Consider the following 26021-nt stretch of genomic DNA (forward strand, 5'->3'; position numbering starts at 1 on the left):
CTGTCTAAAAATAAATAAAATCTTAAAAAAAACAAACAAACACCTGTCTTCATCACCTCACGGAGAGAAGGTGTCAGCCGGGAGTGAGCGAAGGTGCGGGGAGGGGCGGGGGGCAGGTCGCGGTTTCCCCTGACAGCCCACAGGTGCGCTCTCCCTCGCTCGTCCTCTCTCTCTCACACTCACTTTTACCTGCTGCCCCCGTGACCCCCACACAACCCTGGCAGGGGCGAGCGGACGGCGCTGGCCCCGATTCCAGATGAGGAAGCCGAAGTCCAAGGCTACATGGCCGGGAGCAGGCCGGCCAGACCCGCTGACGCACCATTCCGCGTTCCTTCTTCCCTGCCTGAGGCTGCTACTAGCACGCCAACGGGTGACCTCCGGTGGGAGAGCGTCCGGGAGAGGGGCCCTGTCCTGCCCCTGCACCCGCTGCAGCCGTGGCCTCGGGCCCCACGCGTGTGCCCCTTTACGTGACAGAGCTGGGCGGCCCCGTCCGCGGGCCTCCACCCCACGATCGCAGCCCGAAGCGGCCCTGTCCTACTGGCGTCACACTAAGTGTCCCGTGAACTTGGCCTTCTCTGCCCACGGCCGCAACGTCCTGAGGCTTCCCACGTCCCACAGGGAGAGACAAACGCTCAGAGGTAAGCCACCTACCTCGGCCACGCAGCCGGGTTCAAAGCCAAGCCTTAGAACTCCTACTGTACCCATGCAGTGGGGACAAGGGAGGGACCCCTGCAGCCTCGCAAGTTGTATTCCCCACCGCAGGGCCTGGCCTTCTTCCCCCGGCGTCTGCGGGCACCCCCAGACACCCGCCTCGGGTCAGAGGTCAACACACCTTCTCTGTGAAGGGTTAGATCGTAACTCTCTGGGCGTACTGGGCCACGTACACCTCTGTCCCATATGTCTTATTGTTGTTTTTAGCATCCCTTTGAAAACATGAAAACCATTCCTGGCTCTGGGCCCTACAGCCCCAGGCCTCCGGGCTGACGAGGTTCAGCGGCTGTAGTTTGCTGAGCCCCGGTTCAGGGCCAGCGCAAACAGCGTGACAGGGAGTCGGGAGAACCGGTTCTGGCCTGGACTGATCTCTTAGCTCTGCGTCCTCCTGCACAAGCCCTCACCTGCGTTTCCAACGGGTAGGGGCAGGGTTTGGCCTGGAGACTTCTCAGGCTCAGCCGCGGATGTCCCCGGATTCCCTAGCCAAGGCCGTCTCCTGCTGTCGCCCGCCGAAGCCCCGTCTTCATTCGAAGCCTCTGCATTACTCAACGGCTCGGCCTCAGGGCCCCCTCACCCCCTACTCCGAGCCGGGCACCCCACTCCAGGCAGCCCTCCCGCCTGACGGTCGCTGGAGGAGCCAAACGAGGGTGAAGCAGAGTGCGATGGGACAGCACCATTGCCAGGAAATAAAGCCACCAACCTGAGACAGGACTCCCTTCTTCTTACAGTTGGTCCCCCCAATGAAGACCATGTTGGGCAGGGCCGGCCTCGGGTGCTCGAACACAAAGTCGTATCTCAACAGCCAAATGGAAACCTTCCGATAGAGGACGGGCAAGTGCACATCTCTCCCGAGGAGACCCGAGGCCAGGTCCTCGTACTGGGAGTACAGACAGTGAAACAGAAAGCTCTCCAAGTGGTAAGCGAGGAAGTTGGCCACCCGCTGGGGGAAAGTCATCCGGTCCGAGAACTGGGTGTAGCACCGGGGAATATAGGACACGGGGTTTGGGCTGCGGCTGAACGTGTGCTCCAGGGAGCACGGGAAGCCCCTGAACAGGTACACGGAGGGCAGGCCCAGGTACTCGGCCAGGATCACCCCGCAGGGCATGGCCGGGTCTGTGAAAAGGGCATCGAACTCGCTGTCCCTGAGGAAGCGCAGGGTGGCCGAGTCCTTCAGGAGGCTCTGGCAGCTGGCGAAGACCATGTGCATGAGAATCATGTTGTTCCTGTACTCCACCAGGCTGGCGTTCAGGAGAGACCTCTGGGCGAACTGCTGGTTCCCGAAGGCACGGAATCGCTGCCGCAGCTCCTCCTGACCGTACGGCACCTCGAAGGTTCTCCTGGTGTAGTGTGCGGATTCCTTCAGGAGCAGGTTGACTTCTGGCACCAGCACCAGGATGTCATGGCCCCTGTCACTGAGCACCTCAACAATGTCCTTCATACTGAGCCAGTGGCTTCCATCCTGAGGGACCACCAGCAGCTTGTGTCCCAGAACCACACCCCAAAGCGCTAAGAGGAACACGCCTGCAGACATGCCCCGAAATGCAGGCGGGACGCAGGCCATCCTGATGGGGAGCGCAGGCAGCGACGAGAATGACTAACTCACACTCCCTAAGCCACAGCACTTGTGGCTGAGTTCCCCACCCTGCCCTGCCCACCTCGCCACGCTCTGAATTTTGCAACAACCCAAATTAATATTTAACTCTTTCTAAGCGCACGGAAAACTTGAGCCAATTGTCCTTCTCAGCTTCTGCCTGAGCTTCTGGGTTTTTCTCTTGGTCCGCACCAAAATGCCTGAGTCTCCGGTTTGAGGACGCCTTGGAGAGGCCCCTGCGGCCCGGAGCGGCACCCCTCCGGCCCCGCCACCCCCGCCCTGAGCGCCAGGACGCCGCTGCATCTGTGCTGGGCGTGTTCACAGAGGAAGAGCGGTCCATGCCCTTCCACTTCCTGAGCAGCCTGGCTCACGGCGGCCAGCAAGCGTGAACAGAGATTGTTCGGGGTTTGAACAGCACAGAGGCGCTGCTCACTTCCAACTTCTGGTCGGCACAGCGGCGGCAGGATTAAAAGGTAGGCAGCAGAGGGGAGTCTGATAGAACGTTCCAGGCCTCCCACCCACCCGGTTGTGCCGCTGCTCTTGGGGGCTTCTGTCCCATCAGAGACAGAATCGAATCCCGACGTCGGTGCTCGCACGCCGCAGTCCCCACTGGGTGGTGAAGTGCGTGCGTGCGCTCCGGAGCCGCTGCCCCTTCCGGGCTGGGCGGCCGCACCGCCCCTCGCCTGCACTGCTGCGCCTGTCTCTCGGGGTGGCATCAGGACCTCCCCCTCGGGGCTGCCAGCAGGAGCTGAGCACAGGGCCCTCGGAGGGGCTCCCCCTGGGTGGGGCCGGGCAGCCAGGTTCTATGTGGCCTCAACTGAGAGGCACTCGGGGAGTTAAAAGCGCCCCTGACACATCTCGTGGCCCTGCCCTGCGAAGGCAAGGACTACAGAGGGATGAAGGGGACGGAAAAGCAGGTGCAGATGAAGAAGGGAAGAAAACGCCGAGACGGGAAATGATGGGACGGCATCAGCTGACGGAGCCTCCGATGGCGGTGACTGGACCGGCCAGCAGGGGCCACAGGAAGGTGGCTCCCCCGTCAGGACCCTGACGCACTCGGCTTCTGAAACAATTTCCTGTTGTCTTCTCTTCCTGGGGCCACTGGGACAAAGCACCACGCTCTCTCTGGGTGGCCTGGAAAGCAGAGGTGATTCCCGCAGCTCTGGAGGCTGGCAGGCTGAGATCCAGGCGACAGCTGGACCAGTTTGCCCCGAGCACTCTGAGGGGGAACCTCTTCCAAGCTTGCTCCCGGCTCCAGGGGGCTCGCTGGCTGTCTTCGGAGTCCCCAGGTTTTCGGACCACCGTCCCTCCTCTGCCTCCACCATCACACGGTGTCCCCCGTGTGTGCCTGCCTGCATCCGAATCTCCCCTTCGAATAAAGAAAGACACCGGTCCAAATGGACCACGGCGCGCCCCACTGACCTCATTTCACTGAACTAATTACATCAGCAAAGACCGTTATTTCCAAATACGGTCGCGTTGTGAGGTTCCAGGTGTTAGGACTTGCAACATATCTTTTGGGGGGAGCACAGTTCAACCCCAACACTCCTCCATCATCTCAGGCAACACTAACCCCCAGCTGACCACCCTTCTGCAGATGAGCAAGCGAGGCCCGCTGCCCGGGAAACGGCTTTTTTGGTACCTTACGCAGCTTCAGAAGGAAAGATAAAGTCGGCTATTTCTAGATCAGCCATTCTCAAAGTCGAGGGCAGGGACGACTCTTCTCATTCTCGGCTGTGTGCCCAGTGTGCCCATGAACAATGCCCGGCACACAGTAGGCACTCAGCACAAGTTTGCCGAATGAATGAACTCGCTTTTGATTTCCCTGTTGGTTTTATTCTCCCATTTCATTTTCTTCTTTGTGTTTTTTTTTTAAGTTGTCAGGGTTCACCTATGAAATAGAATATTTAAAGAATTGTGTGCTAGAACTTCTGGTCCAGGTGGAGGCCTAGGTAGGTAAACACGGCTCGCCTCTTTGCATGACCACAGCAAAATCACAACTAAAATATAGAACGAGCAGCACTCGGAGCTGTCAGAAAATCGAGCTGTACGGAAATCTGACAACTACGGAATTAAAGAAACCACGTGCATCTGGGCAGGTAGGAGACGCAGAGATAAGGAGACGTGGAGACACTGAATGAGCTGGCCCCAAACCCACGTGTGGTGGTTATAAGACAGCAAGGGGATGTCTTGGGAGTGAGGGATCCCAGCCCCACACCAGACCACCCAGCGCAGGGTTCCAGTGCCGGGAAGGTAAGTCCCCGTAACTTCTGGCTGTAAAAATCCAGTGGGGGTTGGCAGGGCGGAAGAAACAGCGGTGTTCTCAGGCACCATGTCTGAACCTCCATCCACCTGGCTCGCACGGTAGGCCCCGCCCTGACCATCACCTGAGGGTCCACCCCATCTAACTCACGGGCCCATCTCAGCAAAACCCGGGTAACGGTGGCTTTTCCACACGAAGGGGCCAGGCTGGGTGCAGGCTTCGGACCTTCCTAAATCTGCTCCACAAGCAACAGCTGAGCCCCGCACTGTACCTCTCGCCAAGTGGCCCCAGGCCTGGCATAAGCGACGGCCATCTGCAGATCACTTTACAATGTATGCCAAGGGGCCCCGGACAGAACACAGGTGGAGGCTGACCTTGGCCTGCGCCACCTGGGAAACCCCAGAGCCTGCGCACCCAGGAGACAGTTATAGGCAACGTTGGCGCACCACCCAACCACCTCTATAAGCCACGGAAGAAGGTGGTTGCTGGCCAGGGGCCGCAGCCAGTCCCACCGGCTGTCTGGCCTGGGTAAATCCCTTCAGTTGACCTGCTGTCAGCAATCAAGACTCATCCACAAGAGGAGGGGGTACTCAGCCCACACAGAGGGCGCACCTCGAGCACCCAGCTTGGAAGATAGGGAAGGCCGTGCCACTGGACCCTACAGGACTCCTACTACATTAGGCCACTGTGCCAAGACAGGGAGTCATAGCAGCTCTACCTAACACACAGAAACAAACACAGGGAGGCTGCCAAAACAAGGAGACAAAGAACATGGCTCAAATGAAAGAACAGACCAAAGCTCCAGGAAAAGAGATAAACAAAATAGAGATGAGCAATCTATCAGATGCAGAGTTCAAAACACTGGTTATAAGGATGCTCAAGGAACTTACTGGGTACTTCAACAGCATAAAAAATACCCAGGCAGAAATAAAGGATATACCAACTGAAACAAAGAACAATGGACAGGGAATGAACAGTGGAGTGTATGAAGCCAAGAATCACATCAATGATTTGGAACATAAGGAAGAAAAAGACATCCAATCACTACAGCAAGAAGAAAAATAATCCAAATAAACAAGAATAGTATAAGGAGCCTCTGGGACAACTTCAAATGTTCCAACATTCGCATCATAGCGGTGCCGGGAGGAGAAGAGAAAGAGCAAGAAATTGGAAGCCTATTTGAAACAATAATGTAAGAAAACTTCCCTAATTTGGTGAAGGAAATACACACACAAGTTCAAGAAGCACAGAGAGTCCCAAACAAGATGGACACAAAGAGGGCCACACCAAGACACATCATAATTGAAATGCCAAAGGTTAAAGATAAAGAGAGAATCTTAAAAGCAGCAAGAGAGAAGCAATTAGTTACCTACAGGGGAGTTCCCATAAGACTGTCAGCTGATTTCTCAAAAGAAATGTATCAGGCTAGAAGGGATTGGCAAGAAGTATTCAAAGTGATGAAAAGCAAGGACTTACAACCCAGATTACTCTATCCAGCAAAGCGATCATTTAGAGTCAAAGGACAGATGAAGTCCTTCCCAGACAAGGTAAAGCTAAAGGAGTTCATCCTCATCAAGCCCTGATTATATGAAATGTTAAAGGAACTTAAGAAAAAGTAGAAGACCAAAACTATGAACATTAAAAAGTCAATAAATAAATATCAACAATTGAATCTAAGAAACAAACTAAGCAAATAAGCAAAACAGAAATGGAATCATAGATACAGAGAATATTGGGATGGGGGCCAGTGGGGACAGGAGTCTGGGGGAGAATGGGGGAAAGGTGAAGGGATGAAGAGGTACAAACTGGTAGGTGCAGAATAGGCAGGAGGATGTTAAGAGCAAGTACAAGAAATGGAACAGCCAAAGAATGTATGCACATGACCCATGGACATGTCTAAGGAGCGGGGATCCCTGGACGGAGTAGGGGGGTGCTGGGTGGAGGTGGGGACAGGAGGAAAAATTGGGAAAACCGTAATGGCATAACCAATATAAGTAAACAAATACATACATAAATACACAAATAAATAAATAAACATCAAACGGCCAAAAAAATAAAAGGTAAAGAAAGAACCATGTGCTCTTTTTTGAGAAAAGCTGGCCAATGCCAGTATGAGCCTGGAGTCTGTCCCTCGTCTTTCAGGAACAGGATCTGAGAAGCACCAGCCCAAACAGCACGCAGCAGAAGCCCCAAGCGGGAGTTCGAAGGCCAGGTGTCTGCCTCCAGCCCTGCCGCCCAGCCAGGGGCACGACCCGGCTCCCTCCCACTCTGCAGGGGGCTCAACGGAAACCCAGGGACAGAGGGTCAGGTCGGTCCTGCTTGACCTAGCGCATTGCTGAGGGAGGTCCGGGAGGGCAAGGGATGTGGGAACCAGGCTGTCCCAGTGCGAGGCGGTGCCCAGTGCGGCTAGAACAGACTCCCCCTCTGCTAGTCACGCACAGGGAACTGGCACGCAGAGTCCGGCCCTGACCCATGCCTGCTGGCTCGGGGGCCTACTGGGCCCCGGGAGACAGGGAGAAGCCTGAGGAGCGGGATGCAAGGGGCCAGGCTAAGCCCAGGGCTGGTCCCCAGAATGCAGCCGAGATGCAAATTCATCTCAGCCTCCCCAGGGCGGGAGAGAGGCGCCAGCGGGGTTTTCTCCCGGGGTGGGGGGGGGGGACCGCACCCTGGTGTGGGTCCACCTAGACAACAGGAAGACCCAAAATGGTCACAAAGAGAGCACAGTGCAGGTCCACCCCTCCAGGGCAGGCACAGCCCAGCATGTTCTTTCGAAGAACGTTGCATCTGCGGGATTCCATCCACATGAGTGGTGTGGGGCATGGGCCACTGAGCAGCCATAACAAAGGAACTACTCCCAAGAGACGTAACATAGGACTTCCACTCACCTGCATTTATGATGGCAGAGCAACCCTGGGACACAGGGGTGGAGAGCAAAGACCATGTCTAGGTTCCAAAGATGAAAGTCCTCACGGGACTTGGCTTCCCGCTGCAGCCTGCCGCTGTCCTGTCTGCCCAGCACGCTCTTCCCCCGGCTCCTCCAGGTCTCTCCGCCTCACCCAACCAGGCGCCCTGGTACCAATTTTCTTCACTCCCTTGACGTTCTTCCAAAGCGTGTTTCCTAATTCATAACTGGTCAATGTCTGTCTCCCCGTTGCCTGACAAGCCATGCGCACCCAAGGCTCTCAATAGATAGTTGTTCAATAAAGAACCGTTTATGTTAACTAACAAAAAAGGAGAGTCAACTGTATGTTATTCTGTAACTACCACGCAACCAACAAATGTCATATCCACTGAGTGATCAGAAGCCACGTGATGTGGGCCAAATACACCCTTGGCTAATTTCACAGCGTATAACTTCCCAAAAGGCCACAGGCAGGACATATCCTGAAAAGTCTCCAGTCAACAGAGGGAGGCAGCCAAGTGCAAGGTTAGGCGCCAGGGCTCCAAAGTCACAATGTTGGGTTTGTTGGGTTCATTGGGCACGAATGCTCACAGCAGCGTATTCGCCAGAGCCAACACCTAAAAACAGCCCAGCGTGCGTGGACTGATGGATGAATAAGCCACATATAACCTAGCCATGCAATGCAATAGTATTCAACCATGAAAAGAGCGAAGGACCTACACCTGTTACAAAGCCTGTAGACTTCAAAGGCCAAGTGCAAGAAGTCAGACACTAAGCACCACGTAGCACCTGATCCCATTCGTGTGAAACGCCCAGAATAGGCACATATGTAGAGACAGGAAGTAGACTCGTGGCTGGCGGGGTGGGGTGGGCGGGTGACAGCCGGTGGGCATGGGCTTTCATGTTGGAGTGTGTGTAGGGGCGGGGGATGCACTGGAATTAGAGAGAGGTGATGTTGCTTGTGTTCATGAGTATACTAAAGACCACTGAATTGTATGTTTATAAAGGGTGAAGGCTGTGATATGAATCATATCTCAATCAAAAAACAAAGAAAGCCTAGATTCAAATCCTGTTTTACCACATCCCGAGGCACGACCGTGGGCAAGTCCCTCAAACTGTCTGCGCCTCAGTTCCTTTGTCTGCCAAGGGGGCGTGGAGGAACGCCAGCCTGTGCTAGCCTTTGTTACCCTGAATTGGTAAACTCCCCCTAAGGGGCAGTCCAGCCACCTGAGGGTTAAATGATTCTCGGAGACTCCCCAACAGAGGACAACATTGACATCTGATCATGTTTTAAACATTTTTTAAATCTTCTATGTATTGATTTGAGAGGGACGAGGGAGAGAGAAATCATTGATTTTTGACATCCCGCTTATTGATGCATTCATTGGTTAACTCTTGCATGTGCCCTGACCGGGGATCGAACTCACAGCCTAGGCATGTTGGGACAATTCTCTAACCAACTGAGCTACCTGGCCAGGCCATATATGTTTTCAAGGGCCTGATCCTATGGTTCATGTTAATACCGTGGAGGTTGGAAAATGCGTATCGCCCACCCAATTGCGGCCGTCACGGACCCCGAGCCACACACCAGGCGCTCTAACACACGTCATCGTTCTTAATCTGAGAAAGAACCCCGTGTGCTGGTACTATTTTACCCCTATTTGACTTCGTTTGGTGCCCGAGCTTCTTCACCAAAGGCTCCGTGGCTGCCAGGGGCAGAGCTGGAGGAGGTATGTACGCGGGTCGGGATGGCCCCAGGGCTCCGCCTCCTGACCCCTGTAGTGCTTAGAGCAGGCCACAGGGCACAGCTTCACCGCCCACTTATCCACTCCTGCCCCCCACTGTGCGTGAGCCAGCCAGTGGGATGCCCCTCCTGGTTGACCCCGTGGGTGACAGGTTCATGGCGAGGAGGTAGCATAGGAAGGAAAAACGTGGGTGAGGAAGGAGAGGGAGAAGGAAAGTGGAACAGAGAGGAAAGGTAATCGGGGAAGAGCAAGGAAGGCGGATGGAGGACACAGGAATGGAGAGAAGTCTGCAACGGGGTTTTGTGACACCGAGAGCCAACTCTGGGTCCGTGGGGGTCATCTAGCTCCCTGAGATCTGGGTAAGACTGAGTGACACGTCCATGCAACGTCCCGTCCGCAGAATCAGGCCCTCCTGGTCACTGTCCCCTTCCAACTCCGATCTGCAGCTTCTGCTGAATCCTGGCCTCCTCTTCTGTGTCTTTAGGATATTCTTTTCCTTCAGATCAAACATAACACTCAACCCCTTGATGCCTCCCCCACGCAGCAGTTCCAAAGGCCAGGCTGTTTCACGTAGCAAAACTTTTATGAGGGTCAAGGGTCCCTAAGGTAGGAGCTGTCTCAGTGCAGCACAGAAAAAAACTTCTCAAAACCACACGATCCACCCTCGGATTCCCAAAAGTCTCCTCAGCCCCCAGCACTCTCTCACCTGTCCCAGGATGCCTTACACACCAGCCTCCTCTCTCCCTTCCCTGAACTCCTCAGATTATGGACATGTATGAATCTAAAGAACTCCTTTTAAAATGATTAGTACAGTCATAAAAGGAAAAGAAAAAAAGCTTAATTATCGAAGAATATTGCTTACTAGAATAAACTACAATGCATCCAAAATGAGGAAAGTTACGCAATTCTTAAAAAGAATGTCACACACTTGCATGTGTTGGCTGTAAAAACTCCATGATTTATCAACAGGTGACCCAGAAAACCAAGGTAAGGTAAAAAACAATATGTCCAGTCTGATAGTAGATTTCATTTTCATAAACGTGAGCATGAGGATTTACAAGAGCTATTGCATATATGTAAAATAATTTCAGAAAAATGTGGATAAGATGCATACAAAACTGCTAAGAGCAATTTTCTAAGGGGGTGGCACTGGACCGACAAATAAAAGGTTGATTTCTGACTGTTTTTCAATATTTTTTCCAAATGAGTATCAAAGGGGACAGCTCCTAAAATCTGCCAACACAATTAAATGGATGGACACAAAGCAACTCACTGAACCAGGCAGGACCTGCAAAGGCTGCTAATGGAAACCACAAGCCATGGCTCCTACAGAAGCCGTCTCTCTTCCCTGCCCAGGCCAGGCCAGGGCGAGCTGCCAAAGCCCAGGCCACTCACCGGAGACAGCGGCTTTCCCGGGAGGCAGTTCATGCCGCCGACGAAGACCATGTTGGGCATCACGGGTTTGGGATTGTCCAGGGTGAAGTCGGTGCGCAGCAACCAGATGGACACGGGGCTGAACAGGTCATAAGCTGTGACGGTGGTCTGGAGAATCTCGGAGGCGACTTCTAACCCAGTTTTGAGAAAATTGTGACAAAATAGTCGTTCCTCCACATGGGTGATGTAGTTCCACACCCTCTCCCAGAAGGTCATGCTGTCGGAGAATCCCAGGAGGCCTCGCGGAACGTAGGAGGGGGCGCTGGGGCACTGCGAGCCCTCTTCCAGATAGTGGCAGAACACCCCCCTGGTGAAGACGACAGACGGCAGTGAGAAGTACTTGGCTACAATTAAGCCACACAGATCAAAAGGGTCTAGGAACACCGCATCAAAGGAACTGTCTTCTATGAATTTCACTAATTTCCTGTCATTGAACAAGCTCCTACAACGTGAAAAAAAAGTAGTCAAAAACAACGTTGGATGGATGCATTAGCAGAGAAAATACATTGCCTGCCCGAGTTTTCCACCGGTCGTCAGCAAAATCCTTGAACAGCCGGTTCATGTCCTCCAGAGAGTACGGTGTGGAGTAAGTCTTCACTGTGTATTTGGCCGAGACTTCCAGGTGCCAATTCGCCTCTGGCCTGACCACGACCACCTCGTGCCCCCCGGAGGACCAGACTCTCCACAGTAGAACGCATGGTAAACCAGTGGCTCCCGTCCATGGGTACCACCAGCAGCTTGCCCGCCTGGGCACAGCGGGGGTGCCAGCAGGAGACACGCACACAGAGCAAGGAGTCCCGTCAACGCCGCAGGAGCCATTGGATAGTGGCAGCCCCGAGCCAGCCAGCTGCCAGGATTCGGAGCTCCCGTGACAGACACTGTGGGCAGGAGAAGTACAGGCACAGCACCTGCCCCAGGGGAGGGCGTGTATTAATATATTAATGAACACGCACGCACGCACGCAAGCACTCACACACACGCACACATACATTCTTGTTGCCAACAATTTACTCAGCAAAATATAATGAATGATAGCAGTTACCAAGGTACCTTCTGACCTCTTTCCCAGATAAGAATAGTTCTGATCTTTGCCTGGGCAGAACTCGTGCCCTGCACTGCAGTGCCAGTTTGCAAAGAGAATTATTAAACAATGGTGTTTGGACCCTGAGTACTCAGAGAGACCAAAAGAAAAGGCAAGCTCGTTAGAGCTGTTTTTGGGGGGAGCATGCCTGAAAGGGAAATCTGGATGTTATCCTCAGGCTACCAAAGTCTCTTTGCCTAGAGACGGACACCCCCAGTGTCGAGGAAAGACTGGTCGCCCCTGACTGCTGGCTCCCCCCCCCCCGCCCCGGCAGGGGAGCCCCAGGGCACAGAGGGCCCCGCTGCTGTCCGTCCTTTTCCGAACGCCCCAAGGCCTCCGACCTGGTGAGCGGGAACTGTCCACCCCATGGACAAGCCCATTCTATGCGAACCACTCCAGGGCGGAGGCGGGTGTGACCGTCACCCATTTTGAATCCATATCCCGAGACACGTCACCTGCAGTGGGTGGTCACCTGCCCACCGCTTCCCAGAAGCACTCTGCTGGGACTCCCGACTCCTTCCCCCCACAGCCCTCTGCTCAGACCCCTGCTGCGGGCTGACCCCCGCAGTCCGGGGCCCTCCACATTCCGCCCGGCACGGCCACGCCGGGAGGGCAAGGGCATCTCTCTCTCTGCTTGCCCCTCCTCCGGCCGTTCCCCGGGGTCACGCCTCGCCCGGACAGCACGCCAGGAACGTCTGTTGCCTGGGACTGACTTTCATTTTGCTCATGTCGGAGAGAACTGCGTGGGTGAGCTCATGGGGAGGAGGAGCCTCCTCGGGCCCCTTCCAAACTCCCAGCCTGCTTCCGGAAATTTGCTGGGTCCCCGTTTACCTTAGAGACAGGGGACTTTCCGGGGAATGTCTGAAAACTGAAAGTGGGGGTGAGTGATCTACCCTCCTGGGAGGCTTCACTGCATCAGTAGAATAGAAAACAGAAGCCCTGGCTGGCGTAGCTCAGTGGGTAGAGCGCGGGCTGCGAACCAAAGTGTCGCAGGTTCGATTCCCAGCCAGGGTACTTGCCTGGGTTGCAGGCCATAACCCCCAGCAACCACACATTGATGTTTCTCTCTCTCTCTCTCTCTCTCTCTCTCTATCTCCTCCCTTCCCTCTCTAAAAATAAATAAATAAATAAATACCAAAAAAAAACCCCAGAGTAACAAGAGAAATTATCAATGAACCTCAAAGCTGCTTCTTTGAAAAAAGTGAGTACACTCGATAAAACGTTAGCCAAACTGGTCAGGAAAAAAGAGAGAAGGAGAAAGATGACCAATAGCAGGAAGGAGAGAGAGGGCATCATCAGCGGTGCTGTAGCTATTAGAAGCATCATACAAGAATATCATGAACAACTTAATACCAATACATTCTGTGGCTCAGATCAAAGGGGTGAATTCTAGCCTACGAGAGCTTAATGAAGAAGAAATAAATAAGCCGAATGGAAATAACATCATTATCTTTAAAATCAAATTTAAGTTGTAATGCAAACTTTCCCACAAATTAAACCTCAGCCCCAGATGGTTTTGCTGATAAATGCCACCAAATAGTAGGGAAAGAGAAAAATACATATCATCTTTTCAGAACATCCTCTGGAACACAGACACAATGAAAGCACAAAGAGCACCCTAATTCAGTCTACGGCGCAACAGAACAGGTCCGGGAGACCAGCACTGCCACCCTCCAAAGCCGGATAAAGCTGTTGCAAGAAGATAAAACTACAGACCAATACCCCCCATGAACATAGATGCAAAAATTCGAAAGACATCTTAGCAAATCAAATTCAATACTGTAAAGGTACACACACAGACACACACATAAAACACATGTAATATAGAAAATGTATAAGGATAACACATCACAGCTAAGTGGGATCCTTCCACAAACGCAAGGCTGTTTTAACAAAACAAAGAACTCCTGCGTGCCGCTGGGGGGCTGCACAGGGTGGGGGGTGGCGGTGACGTGGAAAGGGGCGCAGGCACCCATTGCCCACCTGGCCACCCAGAATTAGGCACGGCAGAGGGCCTGGCACAGTGCATGCCTTTGGCATGCAACCCAAGCAACCTGGCGCCACCAGGGACAGTATTCCTCAGCCTTCCTTGATCATCCCAGAATCGGGGAACAAGCAAGTAGGGGACAGCCCTACCGCTGAGAGCCTGCTGAAGCCTTCCAACCAGCCAGTCCTGGCCTGTTTCTCCCGCCCTGCCTCGCCTTCCACAAAACCCCAAGGAGGGCCCTGGCATAGGCCACCGCCCCGCCCTACCCCTCGTGTCTTGCTCCTTCTGCCTCCTGACCAGCCAGGTGCTGCCCTTGTGGCCCTGCGTGGCCTGTGCCCCTCATGTCTCGAGGACCTGTGATGATAATAAACTTTGTTTTCCTGAGCCCCTCCTGTGTCTCCCCCTGTAGCCACGCCTCACGGACCAGCACAGAAATGAACACAGAAGACTTCCCTACAGAAGCTTATATACGACCCTCCCTCGCAACTGCGTTTGTCACAGGAAACACTGGAGATAGCCCTGACTGGTGTGGCTCAGTGGATTGAGTGCCCCCCTGCAAACCAAAAGGGTCACTGATACAATTCCCAGTCAGAACACAGGCCTCCGCTGCTAGCCAGTAGGGGGCGCTGGAGAGGCAACCACACAGGGATCTTTCTCTCCCTCTTTCTTCCTCCCTTCCCCTCTCTCTAAAAATAAATAAAATCTTTAAAAAAAATAAAGTGATGAATGCAGTCTTACCAAACATTTTCAAAAGATTATCTATCAACCTGAGTTAGTGGAATGAGCTACAGTGAATCCAAAGTGAAGAATTTTATGCAGCTCTTGAAAGAGTGTCACACACGTGCATGCACAGGCTGTAGAAAGTCCGTGGAAAATGGGCAAGTGAAAAGGGAAGGTGAAGGACGACATGTCCAGTCTGACAGTAGATTTCATTTTCACAAAATGACTGTGAGAATTCCCATTAGCTCGATGCGTATATATGTAAAACAATTTCGTAAAAATTGGAAGAGATGTACACAAAACTGCCAAGAACATCTTCCTATTGTGTTAGCACTGCATGAACAAAAGCAAAGTTTCATTTCTTATTGTGCTTTCCAATACTTTTTGCCAAAACAGTATTTACAAATGCAGCCTGGGAATGGTAAACAACTTTTATAATTGCATACGCATGAGTATCAAAGCAGACGGCTCCTAAAATCTGCCAACACAATTAAATGGATGGACACAAAGCAACTCACTGAACCAGGCAGGACCTGCAAAGGCTGCTAATGGAAACCACAAGCCATGGCTCCTACAGAAGCCGTCTCTCTTCCCCGCCCGGGCCAGGCCAGGGCGAGCTGCCGAAGCCCAGGCCACTCACCGGAGACAGCGGCTTTCCCGGGAGGCAGTTCATGCCGCCGACGAAGACCATGTTGGGCATCACGGGTTTGGGATTGTCCAGGGTGAAGTCGGTGCGCAGCAACCAGATGGACACAGGGCTGAAGAGGTCATAAGCTGTGACGGTGGTCTGGAGAATGTCGGAGGCGACTTCTAACCCGGTTTTGAGAAAATTGTGACAAAAGAGTCGTTCCTCCACATGGGTGATGTAGTTCCACACCCTCTCCCAGAAGGTCATGCTGTCGGAGAATCCCAGGAGGCCTCGCGGAACGTAGGAGGGGGGCGCTGGGGCACTGCGAGCCCTCTTCCAGATAGTGGCAGAACACCCCCCTGGCGAAGACGACAGACGGCAGTGAGAAGTACTTGGCTACAATTAAGCCACACAGATCAAAAGGGTCTAGGAACACCGCATCAAAGGAACTGTCTTCTATGAATTTCACTAATTTCCTGTCATTGAACAAGCTCCTACAACGTGAAAAAAAGTAGTCAAAAACAACGTGGGATGGATGCATTAGCAGAGAAAATACATTGCCTGCCCGAGTTTTCCACCGGTCGTCAGCAAAATCCTTGAACAGCCGGTTCATGTCCTCCAGAGAGTACGGTGTGGAGTAAGTCTTCACTGTGTATTTGGCCGAGACTTCCAGGTGCCAATTCACCTCTGGCCTGACCACGACCACCTCGTGCCCCCGGAGGACCAGACTCTCCACAGTAGAACGCATGGTAAACCAGTGGCTCCCGTCCATGGGTACCACCAGCAGCTTGCCCGCCTGGGCACAGCGGGGTGCCAGCAGGAGACACGCACACAGAGCAAGGAGTCCCGTCAACGCCGCAGGAGCCATTGGATAGTGGCAGCCCCGAGCCAGCCAGCTGCCAGGATTCGGAGCTCCCGTGACAGACACTGTGGGCAGGAGAAGTACAGGCACAGCACCTGCCCCAGGGGAGGGCGTGTATTTATAACAAAAAAACAAACGAACAGAAATTCCCAAACCACGCATTGTCAATGATTTCCTCACAAGAACGTAGAGAAGAACATGTTTTCCTGGGTTGTTTCCCAGACAAGAATAGTTCTGATCTTTGCCTGGGCAGAACTCCTGCCCTGCACTGCAGTGCCAGTTTGCAAAGAGAATTATTAAACAATGGTGTTTGGACCCTGAGTACTCAGAGAGACAAATAGAAAAGGCAAGCTCGTTAAAGCTGTTTTTGGGGGGAGCATGTCTGAAAGGGAAATCTGGATGTTATCCTCAGGCTACCAAAGTCTCTTTGCCTAGAGACGGACACCCCCAGTGTCGAGGAAAGACTGGTCGCCCCTGACTGCTGGCTCCCCCCGCCCCCCGGCAGGGGAGCCCCAGGGCACAGAGGGCCCCGCTGCTCTCGGTCCTTTTCCGAACGCCCCAAGGCCTCCGACCTGGTGAGCCGGGACTGTCCACCCGATGTTGCAGGTTTTGGAAAAAATTTTTAAACTGGTGCTTGCAATTTTGTTATAAATCTGAGGTTTTTTGAAAATTACATTTTTATTGAAGATAATTCAGTGACTGGGAGAAAATATTTGTGCTGCATCTACGATGCCTAAAATAGGTAAAGAGTTCTCAAAATTCAAGATTGTGAAAACAAAAGAAAAAGAATTGTTAAAAATCAGCCACAAGCTGAGCAGACATTTTACCAAAAAAGAAAGAAAGAAAACATAGACATGGCAGACACATAAAAAGAGGCTTGATGTTTTTGAGTCGTTAAGGAAATCAAATTAAACACGATTTCACTTACACACCCATTAGGATAACTAAAAATAAAAAGATGACTCATGCCATGTGTCGGCGAGCATGTTGAGGAGTGGGACCCCTTGGGTGCCTCTGGGGGGCTGCAAGGGGGGGGGGTGGCGGTGACGTGGAAAGGGTAGCAGGTACCCATCGCACACCTGGCCACCCAGAATTCGGCATGGCAGGGGGCCCCGCACAGTGGCCTAGACACCCCTACCACTGAGAGCCTGCTGAAGCGTTCTAACCAGCCAGTCCCAGCCTGTTTCTCCCGCCCTGCCTCGCCTTCCACAAAACCCCAAGGAGGGCCCTGGCATAGGCCACCGCCCCGCCCTACCCCTCGTGTCTTGCTCCTTCTGTCTACTGACCAGCCCGGTGCTGCCCTTGTGGCCCTGCGTGGCATGCGCCCCTCATATCCTGAGGACCTGTGATGATAATAAACTTTGTTTTCCTGAGCCCCTCCTGTGTCTCCCCCTGTAGCCACGCTTCACGGACCAGCACAGAAATGAACACAGAATACTTCCATACAGACGCTTATATATGACCCTCCCTCGCAACTGCGTTTGTCACAGGAAACACTGGAAACAGCACAGATGTGCACCCACAGGTGAGTGGGCAGACAAGCTGGGTTTTGTCTGCCTGGTGGAACACTGCTGGGCAATAGAGAAAGAGTGAACTTCTCAGGTATGAACAGCAATGATGAATTTCAAAATAATTCTGTAGAATAAAATATGCCAGACCAAAAAGAAGAGTCCATACTGTATAATTCCATTCGTACAGAATTCTAGAAAATGCAAACCGATCTATAGTGACAAAGAGCTGATTAGCGGTGCCATGCTGGGGAGGTGGGGAGGGGCGGAGAGGCCAACAGTGCAGGCAAGCGTGAAGGGGGAAGGGTTACACGTGGGCACGGGGAAACTTTGGGAGGCTGTTAGGAGCTACACTGTTCCCTCCCCACACCCCATAGAAAAGGTATGTTGCAGTTCTAACCCCCTGGACCTCAGGATATAACATGACATGGAGATAAGGTCATTGCAGGTAGAATTAGTTAAGACGAGGCCACACTGGAGTAGGGCGGCCCCCCCTATTCCAGCATGAGCCGTGTCCTTGCAGGAAGACAGGAGCACGCGGGAGAAGGCCACATGATCAGAGACCCGAAGCAGCAGCGGGAGCCAGAGAACCACCCGAAGCTGGGAAAGGCAGGGAGGAGTCTCCCCTCAGTGCTCAGAGGGAGCGAGGCCCTGCCAGCCCCCTGATGTCCGACTCCTGGGCCCAGGGCCATGAGACCACAGTATTGTGGGGACTGAAGCCCCCCAGTTTGTCATCCTTCATTGACATACCACACCGACAATCAGTACACAAGTGGGGGCCTGTGTATCTGAAACAAAGTTTCCACGTCCTCGCTGCCTTCCTCCTCAGGACCCTGACTTTTGTATCTGCTTGGACTTTATTATCGTTCTTTCCCCTTTTTCCTCTCTCTCTCTTTTAAAATGCTGACTAGTATTCCTCTCAATTTGTCAGCCTCCTAATAAGGCACGACTTCAGGCTTGAAAGGTTCTTGTTTACAGCACTGGGTACAGATTGCCTAACAAATAGATTAGGTAACACGGCATAGGTTAGGAATCAAAAAACACCAATGAAATCGCAAGTATTTCAGGCCAGAGCCATGTTTGTGTTTTGTTTTGTTTTTTTTACCTTATGCCAACCCCTTGCATCAAAATCCCAGTTTTTGCAAAAGTAATCATGAACCCCAAAGGAGCTGGGCCCAGATTAGTGCAGTGTGCAGGGGGGGGCCCCCAGACATGGGGGTCACCTCGGGGTTTCTGGCAAGGGTGGGCCCTATAGGTTTGGTGCTGTTCCATCGAATGCAGGAGGCCTCACGACTATATAGACTTTTAGTGAAAACAATTTTTAGAAGGCCACCTAAAATTAAGGATGGTTTTGTACCCCATTCATTGCCTGGACGGCCCCTCTTGCCAACGTGGCCCTTCTTGAACCCATGTCTGAAGCAGCCTGTGTTACCTACAGACGTCCCAGACTTGGGGGAAGCGCTTTCTTATCATGACAATTCAAAAGCTGCTCCCCTGGCCCTAATCTATTTGCTTGGACCCTACAGCTTACACTGTGATAGCATCCAAATGTTACCTCACTGGCTCCTAAAATTTAATAACTCCCCCTGTACCTGGGCTCTTTTCCCCTCTCCCAGTCTGGTTCAGCAAATGCCATGTTCCACTACCTGGAGTTTTAAGTAAACATGTACATGCTATCACTTCCCCACAGCCCCTCCATTTGATCTATACCAGTCAGGGTCCCATCAGAGAGGCAGAACCCCCAAAGGCACAAATAGTCAGGAATTTGTCCTAGGGATTTGACCCATGTAGGAGCTGGTTGGAGGGATCTCTCTCAACAGTCTTTACCTCCGATGCTGGAGCTTCAGGGCAGCAGGGTGGGTGTTCTGGAAGGGCGCACGGGTGTGCCGTAGGGAAGAGACGGAGGAGCTCGGACCCACAAGGATGAACTGGAATCCACAAGGAGGGACTAGAACCTTGGACTGTTCTCACTGCCTCCAACCTCGATGATGTGGGGGTCCCGCAGGAGAACTCTGTGCAGAGCTCAATGCACACCTGTCCCAGGTGGGAGGAGCTGAAGGAAGAGCCAGGGGAAGGAAGGGCCGCTGCAGGTCCAACCGCTGCTCTATGCCAATGAGGTGAGTCTGCAGATAGGTGGCAAGGTGTTCGAGCTACAGAAGCATCCGTCTCAAACTGCTACATGGAAGAAAACAAAACCGGTCTTCCAATTTCCAGCAAAAAAGGCCCCTGTGACTAACCCTAATTAGAAACATCCAGGGAAGGAAAATCTGGGAAGCAAAACTCGGCTCCGCCCAGTTGGCACATTACAAAGCCACCACGTGACCAAGTCCTGCCCTATCTCCAAAGCACGTGTCGGGTCTGCCCTTCTCTCTACTGCCACTGACAGCACTCCCCCGTCATCTCTTTCTTGGACTCCGAGAGCAGCCTCCTCAACTGGTCTTCCTGCTTTCCTCCTGCCCTGCAGACAGGAGCCAGAGTGGTCTCTTTGAACATCAATCGCAATGCTGTCTTTTGCATAAGACCACCAAATGGCTTCCCATTGCAATTCCAAAATGTCCTTGCCTTGGCCGAAAGGCGGGTGGGTCCAGCTCCCATCCATCTCCTTAGCTAGCTTCCACTTGCTTTTTCCACTCATTCAAGGCCTCCTTCCTGCATCTTGAACAGGACCATTTCTTTTTCCCATTTCAGGACCTTTTATCTGCTGTTTTGTCAGCCTGAAAAGGTCTTTCCTGAGCTCTTCATATGCCTCCTCATTGGTTGGTCATCCTCTAAGAAGTCTGCTCTGAGGCCAACATCAGAGGCAGCCCCACCGCTATCCTTGCACTTACTGCCACATTTCTCTATTGTTTCCCTCAGGTTCCTTACTGCTGTCACTACCATCTGGCTTTTTCTTAGTTTCCTCCACCAGCAAGTGAGCCCCATGAACTTAGGGACCCACGTCAGTCTGATTAATTTTGAATCTCAAGCATCTAGCTCTGTGCCTGCCACTTAGCAGATGCTTGTTAAATAAATACAGATGTTTACTGAATATTTATTAAAGAATGAATGAATACATGAACGAGAAACTAAAAAGCAACTCATCACTCCTGACCAGGGAACGACCGAACCTCAGCCTGGGTAACTGATCCAGGCCTTCTCTGGCCCTCTTTCTTCTACAGAGCAGCTTTTGCACCACCCGCTGGTCTGTCTGGCCTCTCCTAATCCCTGCCACGGTCACGATCTGGGATTTCCAGGGCTGGTGCCCTCAGTTCGGAGACGTCTCAGCCTCCCTGCCCACGATTGTTCTGGTTCGAGCAGCCTGTGTCCTGGTGGAGCCAGCCTTCCAGTGCTCATTCCTGACTAGGGAATGGAAGTTTGAGGACGATCTACTATTTGGATGAGGGGGTGAAGCATGGCCGGCAACAGAGAAGCAAAGGGCAGGAAGGGAAGCAGCGAGAGAGAGTGCCGAGGGGCCGGGAGGAGTCACGAAGAGGAGGCTGCCGAGCGTGACGTGGCTCAGTGAAGGCAACTGAGAATGAGGACTGGCTAGTCCCACTCTGTTTTTCCCTCTAGGCCTCCGGCCTTTTAACCGGCCCACTGCCCTTGCTGCTTGCCCTGCCACCTCCCTCGGGCTGGCATTCCCTTGGACTTCTGCGTGACAGCTGCTCTCCTCTCCCACCTTTAGCTCAAGTCCAGAGGACCTTCTCCCTGTCTCCCTCATTCATCCTGGGGTGCAGGCTGGATTGGGTCGGGGAGAGGCCAGAAGCAGAGCCTGCTTACATACGCGACTGAAAGAGTCCACCAAAGGTATTCAAGTCTGCAAGAGGAAATAATTTTGACACATTTTAAAAAAGATTTTATTTATTTATTTTTAGAGAGGGAAGGGAGGGAAAAAGAGAGAGAGAGAGAAACATCAATGTGCAGTTGCTGGGGGCCGTGGCCTAGAACCCAGGTATGTGCCCTGACTGGGAATCGAACCTGCAATGCTTTGGTTCATAGCCTGCACTCAATCCACTGAGCTACGCCAGCCAGAGCTAATTTTGACACATTTTTAGTGTACTCTTGTGCATGCCACTTAGAGTCTGTGCAGACAAAATAAACATTGAGGGTATTATAAAGAGTCAAGGTTCCGTGGGACATGTTTCACTAGAGATAACTGGAAAACGTCTTTGAATGTGCATGGAAAGTTGAAGCCCTTACACAAATGTTGCCAATGTTTAGGTAACCTGGGAATTAGCCATTACCAAAGACAAGTGATCTTTGCATACTCCACTGCAACTAATACGGGCTGTGAGCACCAGTAAGTATACATTTTAAATGTGACTGAATGAGTGGTCGGCTGACCTAGAGAGCCCACGGACCTGGGAACCCAAGAGGTGATAGAGAGCAAGCTCCGCCTTCCCACCACGACTCCCGAACTCCCGGGCAAAAGAACTACATTGCCCAGAAGGCCGCGCGCGACAGGCGGTGCTCCCGCGGGGCATCCTGGGAGGAGTAGTCCGCGCGTTCCAGAAATCGCTCACGCTCGGGGCTGCGGGAGACACGCCTACGCCAACACGGTGGCACTTTTGTGGGGCGCGACCGTTCTCTTCGAGTTTTGGCCGGGGCGGGGGTCTGGGCTTTAGGCAGTAAGTGGAGCTAGCGGCCGGGGTTCCGGGGAGGGGCGCGGGAGGCCGAAGGGACCGTGTGGGCGGCACGGCCTGAGGAAGGGGAGATGAGGGACGGCCCGAGGCGGCCTCGGGCCCCCGAGGTCCTGGCGGCTCGGCCAGAGGTCGGCCTCCTGGCGACCCTGGGCCCCCCGCGGGGACTTGGAGGGCTTGAGGGCCTGGCCTCGGCCGGGAGTGGGGGTGGGAGAGGCCGGCGTCCAGACCGCGACCTGGAGGTCGCCCCTCCATCTTGTGTGCTTCCGAGGAAGGGGTGGGCCGGGAAAACAGGCGCATCCCTGCATTTCCTGCCGTCCGGGAACTGCGCGGGGAGCGGTGCGCGTCTCCTCGCCGGGGGCCCTCCGCCCCTTCAGCGGGTGGCCTAGGTCCCCGGGGCGCCCGTCGGCGTCGCCGGACGGAGACGACGAGAGGGCCTTTTGCTCGCAAGTCTTAGCGGCAGCGTTCCCCTCCCCCCCGCCCCCAGCGACCCTCCTTCGGCTCTCCAGCTTCGGGCCCGCGCACAGAGCTGCTGCAAACGTCAATTTGTTCCACTGACTCCTTTCCAGTGCCGCGATCTGGCCCGAGGCGAGTGCGCAGCAGAGATTGTAGGAAGGGATTGGCGGTCCCCGGGCCCTTGTCAGCGCTCGGAGTCTGGGGCTGCCTTTGCCACCCCAGCTGACTAGGTGTGGTGTGATGGGTTTTCACTCCTTTTTCACTGCCGATGCCGACGCGCCTTTTAAAAAGAGCTGTCTTTACTGCGGGTGGGCCAAACCCTGCGCGCTGAGTCCCTTCCCGTCGTTCTGTCGTGGGATTGTCTCAGCGGCCGTGCGCGATAGGTGGAGTCCCGCTTTAGGAATGAGGACGCCGGGTTAAGTAACTTGCCCAGGGTCCCCGAGGTCGTGTGTCCTCGCAGGGGCGAGAAAATCCGGGTCTTGGCGCCTCCAAAGCCCAAACAACCCACGCACTCTCCAAGGGAACGACTTAACACCCGTACTCCCAGGTGGAAGATAGGGAGGTGTGGGGAAAGCTTGCTACAAGAATAAAAGCATTTTGTAACACGTCCTATTTTTTTTACGGATAGCGTTTAGTTTCACAATGTTTGGGGACCTATTTGAAGAGGATTGTTCCAGTGTGTCAAATAATCAGTACGGAAAAAGGAAGAAATTAAAGACCAAAGCATTGGAGCCCCCCGCTCCTAGAGAATTCACCAATTTAAGCGGAATCAGAAATCAGGGTGGAACTTGTTACCTCAATTCCCTCCTTCAGACTCTTCATTTCACACCTGAATTCAGAGGTATGCCACGTTACATGCATTTGATTAGTAATATGTACCCTCATCTGCGTACATAATTGATTTTGCAAGAGCAGAAAGAGACAAAAACAAGATGAAGTATCTTAAAGGTGTGTTCTGCAGCCTGCATTTACTAATAAAACACATGATCTGAATATGAAATTTTAATTATCTTACACATATTCTGTGTAATGACAGTAATGTTTAGTCACAAAATAAGAAATGAAGGCAGTATTTCTTTTCTAATTCTAATTTTTTTTTACTTTTTAGAGAGAGGGAAGGGAGGGAGGGAGGGGGAGAGAGAGAGAGAGAGAAACATCAATGTGCGGTTGCTGGGGCCCATGGCCTGCAACCCAGGCATGCACCCTGACTGGGAATCGAACCTGCGACACTTTGGTTCGCATCCCGAGCTCAATCCACTGAGCTACGCCAGCCAGGGCTCTAATTCTAATTTAAAGGACGACATAGAGACAATTTTGTTGTGAGTGCAGGCTTTCATTATTGTTGCACTATTTGCATTTGAGTTGTAAAATTTCTCCCCAGTAATAAACACACAAGCCACAGGCACCCACAGCAGTTAATATCCTGCCTTTTGGAGTGGGGAGGGGCGTCACATTGCTGACACAGTCCGCAGTCCTTCACCTGCACTTTTGAAACACAGGAAACTGACAGCCTCCTCCGGCCTGACCTTGTTTGGAGTCAGAACCTGACCTGGTGTGAGGCCTCCTATAGCCTAGTTATCTCCCTTGGGTGAATATTCATTGATTTGTTGCAGTAATGCTAATCTCTTTGATTAGCCAATGCTATTTGTCCCAGACCCTGAAGGAGGGGGTATAATGTTACCATAATACCTTCATAGTATCTTTGTAAATAGTTCCTCCATAGTACCTTTCCAAAATCTGGAAGTAGTAAATTCCAAAGACCCAAGAAGTTAGACAGAGAGATCCCGTGCTAGGAACAGAAACCCACTCAAATCTCAATCTGAAAGAAGATTTGTGGTCAGAATATAGGGGACTCCCAGAAAAGGCCTACAGGAATAAGGCCAACCTCAGTGGACCCTTCCTGTCTTGCCCCTGTTTCTCTCTCCCTGTTTGTCCCCTTCCCCTCCCTGCACACTCCCTCCCCCCGCAGGAGTCTTACAACTAACTCTCCCTATGCCTGGGTTTCAATGTGAACGTCACTCGGCCCTCACGTGGCCCTGAAGGGGGCCCCCAGCTCTGCATGGCTCTAGCTCAGCTCTCCACAGTGTCTGTATTCTGAGGACAGACAGCCTGGTTCATCTTGTATCGACTTTGCCACGTGCCCCTTCCCACCACTGCACACTTATCAAATCTTGTGCAGATTTGAAGCACAAATCTTGTGCATCTTTGTGACATTTTCTGTTGCTTTTACGCTTAGAAAGACTTTCTGACTCCAGAGATTTAGTAAACATTTACCCTTACCCCTTCCCAGGGCTTTCCTAGTGGATTGGGCTGTGGGTGGGAGTTAAGAGAGGGGCCTCTTGTCCTTGACTCCATCCCCTCTGTAAAAGTATCTCCCTGACGCATTCAGTAACTCCACCGTTAGAACTTTTCAGTGTGAAGAAGCAGATTCCTAGGGGGGTGAGAACTTCTCCGAGTTTTAATGTAATTGAAGTTTAAGAGCAACTTGAAGTAAAAAAGTAGCCTTAAAAAGAGACTGAGTTCAGGCTGGGGCGGTCATGGAGAATATCACTGAGCAAGCACAGGGCCGAGTCCCAGGACACGGTGCCCTGGCAGAGGCGACAGGCCCAGCGCATGGGTTGGCCCGGTGGTGCGGACCCTGCACTCACGGGGCCCAGCCGGGATCCTGATGCTCCTGGAAGGGAGGTGTAATTTAGAGTGAGAACTGGGGGAGAGGAATCTCGGAGCTTTCTGCAACCATATTTTACAGAGTAGGGCTAGATCGGGTCCACTGTACTCCCAGGTCAGTGTAGCTGAGAGGAGTGGGAGGTGACTGTCAGGGTCCTGGCGTGGTTTTTGTGCCTTCGCCTGTGCGTCTGTGGTTCCTGTAGCCCAGCTCCTCCCGGGGGCTGGGGCCCGGGAGGGGTACAGCACTCTGACAGTGATCGCCAGGCCGTGGTGGCTGCCAGCAGGAGACCACACCCGTCCTACCTTCTCTCTGTGGGGCGGATCGGAGTTTCCTGGTAGGAGCTCCTCTCCCGGCTGGAATATAGACTTCCCAGAAGGTTCAGATGTCTCTCTGTCGGGTGACGTAGCTAGATGTTGGACTGCAAAAAAAAATCCTGGAGACTGGCACCCTGGGCCCCCAACTTGCTTTTCCAGCTAAGACCGCTGCCGCCTGTTACCACCCTCAACACAGGAAGGACATGTGCACACTCAAAAGAGGAAGGACATGGCCACAGAGTCGAGGTGGTCCTTCTCAGAAGAGGATGGCCGGGAACCTCACGTGTGGCTTGTTACTGATCACGGGGACATTGCTCTACATTTGTTACATTTCCTAATATTCCTTATGTGGCTTTAGGGACCCACACCCTAGGCAGTAGGAAGCCATCACCGATTTCTGATGTTCTTGTTTATAGTTTTATATGCATTATTTTCCTTTTATAGATCTTTCATACTGAAACCCTAGCATGCCCTTTGTAGTCAGTGCTTAAAAATAATGTTACCAGAAAGTACAATGTATAAAGTAAGGGTA

At 52.8% G+C, this 26021-nt stretch overlaps 3 protein-coding genes across 11 annotated transcripts in view; 1 reads left to right on the forward strand and 2 right to left on the reverse strand.

Moving 5' to 3' along the window:
• The window catches only part of LOC123823186 (UDP-glucuronosyltransferase 1A1-like), a 31121-nt gene extending 28779 nt beyond the window's left edge, over positions 1-2342 (reverse strand). The window contains exon 1 of one of the 2 annotated variants that reach the window (XM_045845645.1): positions 1412-2342. In XM_045845645.1, coding sequence (XP_045701601.1) covers positions 1412-2272 — 861 coding nt within the window. In that variant the 5' untranslated portion in view covers positions 2273-2342. The remainder of the gene's footprint in view (positions 1-1411) is intronic. The other variant, XM_045845646.1, reaches the window with a different exon arrangement.
• Positions 2343-11410: 9068 nt separating this feature from the next.
• On the reverse strand, positions 11411-25621 carry LOC123823188 (UDP-glucuronosyltransferase 1A10-like). Its single transcript, XM_045845647.1, is given in 4 exon segments — positions 11411-11554; positions 15075-15380; positions 15382-16019; positions 25478-25621. Coding segments are annotated over 3 exon segments (963 nt in total). The 5' UTR covers positions 15931-16019; positions 25478-25621; the 3' UTR covers positions 11411-11446.
• Positions 21917-26021, forward strand: part of USP40 (ubiquitin specific peptidase 40) — a 67246-nt gene continuing 63141 nt past the window's right edge. For 4 of the 8 annotated variants that reach the window (XM_045845638.1, XM_045845639.1, XM_045845641.1 and 1 more), the window contains exons 1-3: positions 22020-22039; positions 22539-22639; positions 23136-23348. In XM_045845638.1, coding sequence (XP_045701594.1) covers positions 23150-23348 — 199 coding nt within the window. In that variant the 5' untranslated portion in view covers positions 22020-22039; positions 22539-22639; positions 23136-23149. The other 4 variants (XM_045845640.1, XM_045845635.1, XM_045845636.1 and 1 more) reach the window with 4 other exon arrangements.

The sequence above is a fragment of the Phyllostomus hastatus genome, unplaced genomic scaffold, assembly GCF_019186645.2.
Source record: "Phyllostomus hastatus isolate PE091 unplaced genomic scaffold, TTU_PhHast_1.1 phas_contig_477, whole genome shotgun sequence".
Taxonomy (NCBI): domain Eukaryota; kingdom Metazoa; phylum Chordata; class Mammalia; order Chiroptera; family Phyllostomidae; genus Phyllostomus; species Phyllostomus hastatus.